General features: G+C 39.4%; 1 protein-coding gene across 4 annotated transcripts in view; it reads left to right on the top strand.

Annotated features, from left to right (window-relative positions):
- LOC140739745 (casein kinase I) overlaps window positions 1–12,357 on the top strand; it is a 148,401-nt gene that overhangs the window by 73,397 nt on the left and 62,647 nt on the right. For all 4 annotated transcript variants that reach the window (XM_073068218.1, XM_073068217.1, XM_073068220.1 and 1 more), the window contains exons 3-4: window positions 1,929–1,969; window positions 10,149–10,218. In XM_073068218.1, coding sequence (XP_072924319.1) covers window positions 1,929–1,969; window positions 10,149–10,218 — 111 coding nt within the window. The remainder of the gene's footprint in view (window positions 1–1,928; window positions 1,970–10,148; window positions 10,219–12,357) is intronic.

The following is a 12,357-nucleotide window of genomic DNA, read 5'->3' as shown; positions in this document are numbered from 1 at the left end:
AAACGCCATCTATAAATTTGCCAACTACACAGCTATTGGCAGATTTTCACATGGTGGTGAGGTGGTGTACAGGAGCGAGATGGATCAGCTGGTTGAGTGGTGTTGCACTGAAAGTCAGTAAGACTGAGGAATTGACTGTGGACTTGAGGGAGAAGTTGAGGAAACACACTAGTCCTCATCAAGGTATCGGCAGTGGAAAGGGTAAGCACTTTCAAGTTCCTGGGTGTCAACATCTCTGAAGATCTATCCTGGATATTGATGCAATTACTGAGAAGGCACAACAGCAGCTGTATTTTATTAGGAGTTTGAAGAGACTTTGTAGGTCACCAAAGACTCTCGCAAATTTCTATAGATGTCCAGTGAAATGCATTCTAACTAATTGCATCACTGTCTGGTCCATCGGTAATGCATGGAGGAGCCACAGCGCAGGATCAGAAAAGGCTATAGAAGTTGTAAACTCAGCCAGCTCCATCATGGGCACTAGCCTCTCCAGCATCCAGGACATCTTCAAGAGGTGATGTGCCCTCTTCTGATTGCTACATTCAAGGAGGTGGTACAGGAGCCCACACAGACAAACATTTTAGGAACAGCTCCTTCTCTCCCATCAGATTTCGGAATGGACAATAAACAATATTTTTGCTCTTTTTGCACTAAGTTTTATGAACAGTGTTCATTATTGTAATTTATATTTTTTATTATGTATTGCAACATACTGCTGCCACAAAACAACAAATTTCTTGACAGATGCCAGTATAATTAAACCTGATTCTGAAGTTGAACATTGCAAGGTACCATAGATGTTAATGAGGTAAAGGACCAGATTACCTGATTGTAATCTCAACTCTACAGTCCTTAATTGTGCTAATATTTTATCCCCTTGCATACCATATCTTTGCACCTCTGACACGGGTAACAACTGTCCTGAAGAATGGTGTAGTCCAAAATGTTGACTATTTATTCATTTCCATGGATGTGTCTGACCTGCTGAGTTCCTGTAGCATTTTGTGTGTGTATGTGTTGCTTTGGATTTCCAGCTTCTGCAGAATTTCTCATGTTTATGTTCTAACATTGTTAGCTTTCTGAAGGATTAGATCTACAATATGGACTTTGCAGGTACTGCAGCAAGGTTCATTTTGCAAATCAGATCTGCTGATGTGTTAACCTAGACACTAAAGGAATTCCCATGCCCTTTTAATAGTGGCATTTGTTTCTACATGATTTGATGAAACTATTTGCATATCGCCCAAGGGGGGAATCAACTAATGGCCAATGGACTGCAAACCTAGTCTGCAATATTTGAATAACAATTTTAAACAAATTAAGATCTTTTAAACCAAAGGGGCGTAATTTTTTGCTTGAAGTTTCTGAGTGAAGTAAAGAATTCTATATCAGAGCTTTCAAAATGTATAAACTCTCAGTTCATTTTAATAAATCAAAAACTGGAGCATGTGGTGACCAGACAACTTTTACAACCCTTCACTGAGCAAAGATAAAAACACCTCAGTTATACACAATTATTATTCAATTTAATTATTTTTCTTGTGAATGTAAAGGAATTTTGAGCTCTATAAAGCTCTGCAAACTAGAGCAATTGACGCTAATTTACAGCAGCAGTGAATTTAATTTGAGGGTGTGACTAGTTCTGCACTGATGTCATTCTCCAGTGCAATGCTTTTAAACTAACACAAACAAATATAGAAACTCTATTTTGCACTGAACCATATTTGCATAAAAAATCACCATTTAGCCAAATTCTGAGTTCTGCAAGGACTGTGGTAAGAATCCTTATTTTTATTTGATTAATTCCTGACTTTCCTACAACTTGTTGTTTAATTTGAGAGTATACATCCATGTGAGTTTACAATAGTAATGCATTAGTGCTGCGTTATTTGGTCTTTTTAAGAGCTTGTACTTTCTTTTGCATGCAGGAAAGAATTTGTACACGAATGAATATGTGGCCATCAAACTGGTAAGTTATATTTATTTTTCCATAAATAGATGTCATACAGATATAGCTAGCTTGCTGTTTACATGCATTAGAAATAATCCTGAATCTCCTCCAGCAATTTCATACGTGAATGTATGCAGTATACCATTGTATACCAGCATAAGGCACCTAGGAAGAAGTTAAAATGCGTGGACATTTAGAAGCAAAGCCAAGCATTCTGAGCAGTTAATATCACCAAAAAAAAGTATTCATGATTGTATTAAAATGCAATAATTTATTGTTTGCTTCTACTATTTCCAAAAACAAATTAAACATTCTCATACATTTTGCTTGTTTAAAAGAAGCAATTTTGGTGAGAATTTCTTAAGGCCTAGCACTCCCAAATTTGGATCTGTTAATTACCAAAATTACTCTTGTTAATCTGTTAACATTATTAATCTTGAACCATAAGACCAAGATGCCGAATTAGGCTAATTGGTCCATCAGGTATACTCTGCTATCCCATCTTGGCTGATTTATTATCCCACTCAACCCCATTCACCTGCCTTCTCCCTTTGACCTTTGACACTGTTACTAATCAGGAGCCTATCAACCTCAGTTTTAAAAGTACCCAATGACTTGGCCTTCAAGCCATCAGTGGCAATGAATTCCACACTGATTCACTACCATCTGGCTAAAGAAATTCTTACACAGCTCTGTTCTAAAGGACATCCTTAGAATATTCTGAGGCTATGTCCTCTGGTCCTAGACCCCCCCCCCCCCCCACCCACTACTGGAAACATCCTCTCCATGTCTATCTAGGTCTTTCAATATTTGGTAGATCATTCTTCTGAACTTCAGAGAGTACAGGCCCAAAGCCATCGAACACTCCTCCTACATTAATCCTTTCATTCCCAGGATTATTCTCCCAAACCTCTGAACCTTTTCCAATGTCGTTGCATCCTTTCTTAGAAATGAGGCCCAGAGCTGCTCACGATACTCCACATGTGATTTGACCAATGCCTTAAAGTAGTGGGGGGGTGTTAAACGCAACCGGAATACAGCAATACTTGAAGCAGGTTCCTTATGTCCAGTCCTTTCTGCAATTTAGTTTACGTGGCTCTCAGCTTCTGTCCCGCTTGCTCACGTTTTTTCCGCTCACAAAACTCAGTGGGTTTGTCTTTAAATGCAGGGTGCTTGGACTTGGTACCGAAGCAGTTTTGAGGGCTTCATTGCCTCATTAGACAACCTCCGTGCCTGAGCTCCAGCCTCCTGCCTGCCCGCCGCCAGACACCTTGGCCAGATGTGGCTGTTCCTGTGCCAGGGCCGAAGCGGTTGTAGTCCAGAGAGAGCGACTGACCGACCAAGCGAGGAGTGCGACAGGGCGCCCGCCCGCCCCCCCCCCCCCCCCCACCCCTGTAGGATTTATAGGCCGACAAAAGTTTGTTTCAGTAGATCACAGCAAGGTAGCTGCTCTGCTGCTTATGAAACCCGAATGAGGTCTGTGAATATTTTAGCACCGGGTTCCCCACGAACATTCGGAGTGCTAAACAGATTTAGAGGCCACGCCCATCTGTCCGCGCTCCAGGCCAGTAGCAACGGTACTTCCCGCCGGCCGGTTACCCAAGGCCAACCAGTGATCGCGGACGCGCTTGGGTAATGACCTTGCGTGTATTCAAGTTCAACAGTGGGCGTGACAGGGAATGAGGGAAGATGCAGCTGACTCATATTGTTTCCTCGCGGCCCAGTGGTTGGGGACACTAAAGTACACTGTAGTGTGTGGGGAGCGACACACATGTGCGCTGGGCAGAAAGAACGGAACTAAAACCCCGCAACCCGGAAACAATCTCTTAACGGTATTTGTGTATTTATTTTTCATTTTTTTCGGGATCTACTGGGAAAGTCTCAAAGATCGACTATTCGATCGCGATCAATGGGTTGGCGACCACTACCTTAAAGCTTCAGCTTTACATCCTTGCTTTTATATCTTAGCCTTTTATTATTGCCACTGTCTCTCATCTTTAAGACAATACTGACCAGCCTCTTCAACAAAATATAATTTATTATAGCAACATGCTGTATAACAACTCTTCCCTCCCAGGTCAGGGGAATCCAAAACCATGGGGAGTATAGGTTTAGGGTGAACTTTATTACCTGAATGTATTATATCACACTTTAACTTCAGTATTACTCTTTGTTTGGAAAAACAGTATTTTAATGCCATGGTTAAATTGCTGCCAACTTTTTTAATCACTAGATTGAAATGCAGCCAAGAAATTCTACCCACTGGGAAAATGTATTCTGCAAAGTAATAAAATTGATGTTTTTTTAAAATTGTGGATATGCCCACTTTTAATTTTAGGAGATGATGCACTTAGATTTTCAAAATTGTGATTTGCTCAGTAGTAAATTATCCAAAGTGTAAAAATTAAAATCTACCCATGTCGCTGGTTTGTCTAGTCAAAATGAATTCAATAAATGTGGTACTTTGTTAGTGACAAAGGAAAAACAATCAATCATGAAAGTGGTCATAATTGAAAAGCCTGACTACCTCAGGGAAAGAAATCTATCACTGCTGTTTTGTTCATCAGTTATTATTCTAATCCCTTACTCCCTCAGGTGACATGGGAGCCTAGCATAATGCTTTACAGTGCCAATAACCTGGGTTCAATTCCCACCACTGTCTGTAAGAAGTCTGCACATTCTCCCCATGACCATGTGGGTTTCCTTCCAAATTCCAAAGATGTATCGATTAGGATTAGTGAACTGTGGGCATACTGCTGGTACTTGTGATTTGCCTCAGCACAATGCATGGACTGTTTCAGGCGGCAGAATAGCATAGTGGTTAGAACAACACTTTACAGTACAGTTGACCCAGGTTCAGTTCTGTTGCTGCCTGTAAGCGGTTTGTATGTTTCTCCTGTGACCATGCGGGTTTCCTCTCGGTGTTCCAATTTTCTCCCACAGTCCAAAGACTTACCAGTTGGTAGGTTAATTGGTCATTGTAAATTGTCCTGTGTTTAGGTTAGGTGTAAGTCAGGATTGTTGGGCAGCGCAGCCTATGCCACACTATCTCAGTAAAATAAAATAAAAATTGCTATGCAAGCTCCCTGTGGGACTTTCAAGGATATTCTTCCACCTGCAGCATTTGTCCTTTTTACCCACTACCCAAGACCTCTTTTTCACAGTCTTAGCAGCTTCCACAAAACATCAAAATGCATTTAACAGTCACTATTAATGATTGTGTTCTTTTATTGAGTCATTAAAACATTGTATTGATTTGTGCAGTAGACTGCACATTATTTAAAGTTAAATGCTCAACACTGGAGTGAAATACTATATAAATAAAATATTTGTGTTTGAATGTTGCCTCCTGGTGGTCAGTACATGCATTTCCATCTAATTTTAAAATCAGTTTTTAACTTTTGAAGGTAAATTGCTGACCTTTTTACAACAGATACTGGGATTTAAATTTCAGTCCTTGCTTGAATTGATAGTTCAGCAAGACTGGATAGACTTTATAGGAAACCCACTTTTTGCGATTGCAAACACCAGAGATTCTGCAGATGGTGGAAATCTAGAGCAAAATGATTGAGGAACTCAGCAGGCCAGAACATCTACGGAAAGGAATGAGCGATCCATGTTACGGCCCAGTGACAACTGTCTTTCTAACAACAATCTATTGAGATTTTTATTTATTTAGCACATGCACAGAAATGTATTTTGTCTGGATTTCCAGCATCCGCAGCATCTCTTGTGTTGGTGAAGTACATTGTTTGTGTTAACAGCCAACGCAACCTAAGGATGTACTAGAGGCTTGACTGACTGAGCAGGATCAGTTAGCATTTTGGGTGGAAATCCCACCCACAGATGCTGCTTGACACTTTCTCCATAAGATTGTCTTAGACCATAAAATGTAGGAGCAAAATTAGGCCATTTAGCCCATCGAGTCTGCTCCACCATTCCATCATGGCTGATTTATTATCCTTCTCAACCCCATACTTTTGCCTTCTCCTCTTAACCTTTGATACCCTTGCTAATCAAGAACCTATTAACCCCTGCTTAAAAATACTTAATGACTTGGCCTCCATGACCATCTGTCACAATGAATTCAACAGTTTCATCACCCTCTGGCTAAAGAAATCCATCCTCATCACGTCCTTCTATTCTGAAGCTATACCCTCTGGCCCTAGACTCCCCCACTATAGGAAACATCCTCTCCACATTGATTCTATCTAGGCCTTTCAATTTTCAATAGGTTTCAATAGGATCTCCTCTCATTCTTCTAAACCCCAGTGATTATTGGCCTGGAGACATCAAGCACTCGTAGGTTAACCCGTTTATTCCAGGGATCATTCTCATGAACCTCCTCTAGACCCTCTCCAATGCCTGCACATCCTTTCTTAGATAAGCAGCCCAAAACTGCTCATAGCACTCCGAGTGCGATCTTCTCCAGGTTCCAGCACCTGCAGTCTCTTAGATCTGGCTTTCTGGCAAGCTGACAATTCCTGAGAGCCATCTGTAATCCAGACTATTCGTAAATGGAGAACAGTGTGTGGGAAGTGATCATAGAAACCGTAGTGATGCAAGAACAGCCACCAGCCAACCTCACTGACTCAGTGATCGAGAGCGTCTTCTCAGTGCTCCCCCAGCTCTGCCTAGCTCACCTCCTCTCTCTCTCTCTCTCCCCCCCCCCACTCCACCTCCGGATTGCTGCTGGAGGGGATGGATACAGTAAAGAGAAAGGCAAGCGGAAATGCCACATCCCCACCCGGCAGAAAATGCCTGCAGCTACTACAGCAGCTGGTAAATTCACCTCCCTGGTCTCCCAAACACTGGTTCATATGTACAAGATATCTGTAGATCAGGGTGTTCATAACTGTGCAGGACCTGTACATTAGATGAGCTCCTGTTGATTAAGTGCTATTGAGTGGACCTTGCTAATGGTCAGTCAACCATTTTCACAGCAATGTTATATGACTTCTTACTCAGCACCTGAATCCACCACAGAGTATAGAGATACTCCTGTATTTGGTGGGCCAAGAAGCTGGATGTATTTCATATCCAGTTCCTAACCTAGTGTCAGTGTGTATGTTTCGATGGAATTCTCTCACAAGTGGTGTGGTTGTGCTGCCAGCCTGTGAAATGAGCCCAGATGGCGGCTGGATTCGGAGCCATCTGGTCTAAAGCTTTGTCCATTTGTGACTTTATAAACTGAATGTCCCAATTTTGTTTACTGTTCTGGAGACTTGCATAACTGACTGCAAAACTATGGTTTAGCATTGTAAATGTTGGTTATGGATTACAAAATGCTTACTTTGATCCTTGGTAAGCATAACTATAGCATTGTTCCTACATAAATATAGAAAAACTATATTGCACGTTTACTTGCAGTTTTGTTAGAAGTAATGTAAGTGCTGAATCATTTTAGAAATTGGCTCATTTTAGGTGGCTAAAGAAAAGTGCTTTTGCTGTTTTAAAAGAATGCTGAAGGCAGATTTTTATTATTATAGCATAAATGGCTGAATAGACCTTTGATTACGATAACAATGATCTGTGAAAACAACTGAGAGCTCTAATTTTCTCAGCTGCCTAATCAAATGTAGGTAGCCTGAGAGTTAGCAGTAGGAACCCAATTTGGATTCACTTTTGAAAATATAAACAGTAAAGTTAAAAGCAGTGGGACTAGTAAAATTGCAGATTCCTGTGTAATTTCAAGTGTGTTGTAATCATGGCTATTCTGGGTATAAAAACAGCAGATCATTTATTGCTGAGTTCTTTTAATTCATTCAAGGTTCAAGATTATTTAATGTCATTTCTAGTACACAAGTGTAAAAGAAAACTGATATTATTGTTACTCCAGAACTGATGCAGCACAAAGAAAAACACAAAAGATAAAGAACACAATAATGAAATAAATAAATATGAATACTGTAAATGTATATAAACTATCTTGTATTTCTCCAGAAATTAATGCCTGGCACAGCAGTGTCTGTACATAAAGGTGACTGGCAGGAATGATAAAGTAGCGGTGGAGGGGTGTTTAGTGTGTGGGGGTGTTGATCAGCCTTACTGTTTGGGGAAAGTAACTGTTTTTGCGTCTTATGGCCCTGGTGTGGATGCTACATAAAATTGCTTTTGAATGACTTTTTTTTTCCAGTCTTTCCTGCATGACTTGGTTAAATTTGCAATAAAAGGAGGACATATTACATTAGTTATGATAACATGTAAAATCCATATTAGTGTGTGTTTGGTTAACAGTAGTCTGTGATATCAACTGTTGAGTTAATTCTTGGCCAGTGGCTATCATGCCTTCTTTTTGCCGCCCGCGCCATTCCATCAAGCTAACATCCACAGAATGTTTCAGTATTTCATGAGACGTCAATAGTGAGAAATTTATGATTAAAAGTTTCAGGAAGACATCACTTCAAAAGAACTGGAATAAGTTGCAGTCAAAGGAAGATTGAATCTTAGTGAGTTAGGGATGAAGCAACACAAATTGTGAGATTGGTAAGATGTCATTAGAAGACTGTAGAAGCCTGAAGTCAAGAATCAAGGGTCTACTTTATTCACCATCTGCATTTACATTTGCTGTGGTGTGTTGGTTCAGGGCATGGTGTGGAATAAGAAACAACATTTAACAATTATAAATGTAACCCTCAGGTTCGGCTGGCGGTGTTAGTCTAGGGAAGACGGTCTGTGGCCCCGCCAAATGTGTGGAACCTGAGGTGCAAAACCTCTTGTTTGTCTGGTTGCTGCGTGATCTGTTCCCCTGTTACAAATCAGTACCACGAAATAACAGAAATTACATGCAATTTAGCTTTATAATTCCTAATTTGACTAAAGGGTTAGTAAAGAAGAGAAAAGGACCCGTTTTACTGAAAGAGTTTAATGTGAACAAGTTGGAGCTCATTGTTTTCCTTCCGTTGGTCCTCCATCGATTTCCCCCAGGCTTCATTGACTCCCGCCCCACTCCAAGTCCACTCTATCCTGCTGCCTACAACCTCTCCTTTCTGGCGTTTTCTCTCTTCATCACTCACCGAACAAAAGACCCAGATCACCTCGTTCTCAGGCACACAACAAGAAAAAACACCTCCCTTCATTGGACGGCGCACATTCCAAAGCACCTGTTATCTCTAGCCATAACCCAAACACTGCTGCTACAGAAAAGCCATTACATTAACAGTGAAACCTTTCCCAGGGTGTTACATAAACGATTTTAAAAAGTATTAAAAAAAATTATTTTAAAAAGTTATAGATTAAATTACAGATCTGGAATAATCAGGATGTTCTGCAGATGCTGGAAATCCACAGTAGTACATACAAAATGTCAGAAGAACTCAGTAGGTCAGGCAGCATTGATGGAGAGGAATGGGGAGCTGACATTTCGGGCTGAGCCCTTCAGGGCTATGAAGGAACCTGATGAAGGGTCTTGGCCCAAAATGTTGACTCTCTCTTCCTCTCCATAGATGCTGCCTGCCTGCAGAAATGGAATAAAATGTACATAAATACCAATATGTATTTCCAATGTAATCAACATAAAGAAGTGGTTTAAAGTATTTACAGTGCAGTGACAGAGGTGATAAATAAATGGAGGCTCAGGATGGCAAAGGAAAACTTTAAGTGCTCCTCAGCCATTCCGGTCCATAATTATTTGACATTCAGCCTAGCATATTTGGCAAGAGAAATAGTTGCTATTTCAGGTTAGAACTGATCTTCTACCTGAAAGATTAAGTCTGTATTTTCCCAAGTGTTGCATGTCTGTAGATTGTTTCCAGCATTTTGTGTTTTTGTTTCCATTTTCCAGCATCTGCAGTTTTTAAGTTTCAAACTCAATGTTGGTTCTGACTGAAGAAATGAACTCTTGCATTGCTTTCTGAAAAACAAATTGGGGGATTTTGCATTCAATTTTAATTAACAGGTTCTCCTACAGCTAATAGTTCGGCTGTTTGTATTTTTAATTGGCATGAAGAACAGCAGTATTGTATCCTGATTCTCAAATCAGTCAACTTGGACTATTCCCCAGAATCGTAGAGAACTGCAACTCTTATCTTACTGGAAAAGACTAAATATGAAACTTATACAAGTTGCTGTTGAATGAGTTGTGCTATCAATCCAAACTTGGCTACCAGAAGAATTTCTTTTCATCACTTATTTTTTTGTGTTCATGGTTCATTTAAAAAATGTTGATAGTACTAATATCATTCTGTACTTGTCGTAGGAACCTATAAAATCCAGGGCTCCACAGCTTCATTTGGAGTACAGATTCTACAAGCAACTGGGCAATGCAGGTAGGAAATAATATAAAAAATAAATACTTGTTTCATAATTAAAATCAGATGCAATGTCTTCACTAGTTGCCTCTCTCTGCTTATTCTAATTTCCCCTTTAAAAATAGAAAAAATTAAATAATTGTAAAATTTGGTATAATTACATTGCCTTACACAGGTTGTTTGGGAGTGTTTTGATGATTGATTTGTAAAACTAAATATTTTTGTCTGTTAGAAGATGTTCATTGTGAAAATTCATTTAATTCAAGAGTTTAGTTTTATTCTTTGGGTAGAAAACACACAATCTCATGGTAATTGCCATTGTAATCCTACTTTGCATCAATAGTTTGTGGACCTGTGTTCTCTGTTTTCTATTTGCATCAGAATTTTCATTTGATTATTTTGATAATCTCTCAGCAGTGTGGGGAAGGAGGATGGAATACTGTTAAGTGCTCATGTATTGCCTCTCCTTTCCATTTTAATCTTGGTCTCATTTTGCATTTCCTGCAAACCTATTTTCAGAAATCTTAAGTTCATAAATGTTTTTACCATGTTTTAACATTAAAATTAACAAGCTTACTGAATCTTAATGTTGCCTTTCAACCTAAATTATTATTCACTCATATTATTTATCAGCTCTGTGACAAGCTTTAATGTTATAAGAGCCTTCCAGTTAATTTGAAATAATTGCTGAACAGTCTTTTCTATCTATGGAATTTTCATTCATTCTCTTTGGTTATTAATGTAAAATAAGGTTAAGACATTACCTACAGGCAAGCCGAAATGATTTGAAAATAAAAGTACTTAACAAGTGTATCTCCATTTTTAATATTCTCTTATTTGTGCTATCTCATAATGTCTGGCATGATTTTATTTTTGTAATTTTAAGTTTTCCTCTTGGTCAGAGTAATATGTTGTGAAATGTTCCCACAGAAAGCTGAAAGTGTGATTTGACAGAATTCATTTCTAGGGCTTAAATGGCAATGTTTTTGTGATGTAAGGTTTTATTAAGGATTATTAAAATTGGCTTTCATTTTTTAATTTAAATTTTTTTAAATATCTATCACTTTCCCCAGTTTGTCACTATCAAAGTGACAATCAAATGTTGAAATACACTTTGAGAACTATTTCTTGAAAAATCTTAAATAATGCCAATAATAATTTGCATTTGTAGAACATGTATAACATGCCCAAAAATACTTCACATGTGCATTATCAAATAAAGTTTGATGCCAAGCCACGTAATAACATGTTATGCTCATGACCGAAAAATTTTGAAAGGCATTTAGTGACTGAGAGACTTAGTATTGAAATTCCAGACCATGGGACTTGCAGCTGAAGATCTAGAAGGAGTGATGAATGAATATTGGGGATTCTCAGGAAACAGGTCCTGAAACTTTGTAGGATTATGGTGTTACGTACCCCGTAACTGGGTCACTTACCAGCAAAGATAGAGAGGTCCGTTGAAGTCTGATGGTACTATTTTTAACAGTATTTATTGGTAAAAATACACAAAAATAATATCAATGCAAACATACAGATAATATGCGTTGTCAATACTCACTCTAAAAATGCAGGTATAATAATAATCAATAAGAAATAAGCTCTGTCGTTGTCTAGGGGATAATGTATTGTCCGATGGAAAGATAAAAGTCATTCAGTTCATACAGGTTTCAGCCTTTGGTTTGAGTCAAGAGAGGGATTTTTGAAACTTGCCAGCTTTTTCCTTTTTATGATGTCGATCCTTTGAAATTTCGTTGGTGTCCACTCCTTTAGCTAAGCCGTCTTCCGTGGTATGGCCGCCAATCCCTGGCAAGGGAAAGGAAGCACGCGGGCCCCACCGGCTGTCGCTCTTAAACGCTGTCACAGGATTTCTAGCGTTTCTCCTGGTGCGTCTAAAGGGGTTGTTCCCCAGACCCTCTTTTATCCTTACTCACGGGGTCTCAGATGTCAATCAGGTTGGGATGATGCAATCCCTCAACCAGCCCACTCTGGTCATTCCCTGAGGGCTTCAATGAATAGTACAGTACTCAATACACAATTCCGTCTCCAAGAGACAATGGCCGGTATCCGTGGCTTTGTCTCGCTGAGGGCAGGACACACATTCCAAACCCTTGAGGATTCTCTCTCATTTCCTGGGTCCCCAGACCTGAATTAATA

The sequence above is a fragment of the Hemitrygon akajei genome, chromosome 16, assembly GCF_048418815.1.
Source record: "Hemitrygon akajei chromosome 16, sHemAka1.3, whole genome shotgun sequence".
Lineage (NCBI taxonomy): Eukaryota > Metazoa > Chordata > Chondrichthyes > Myliobatiformes > Dasyatidae > Hemitrygon > Hemitrygon akajei.
This window is presented reverse-complemented; position numbering and strand designations above follow the sequence as displayed.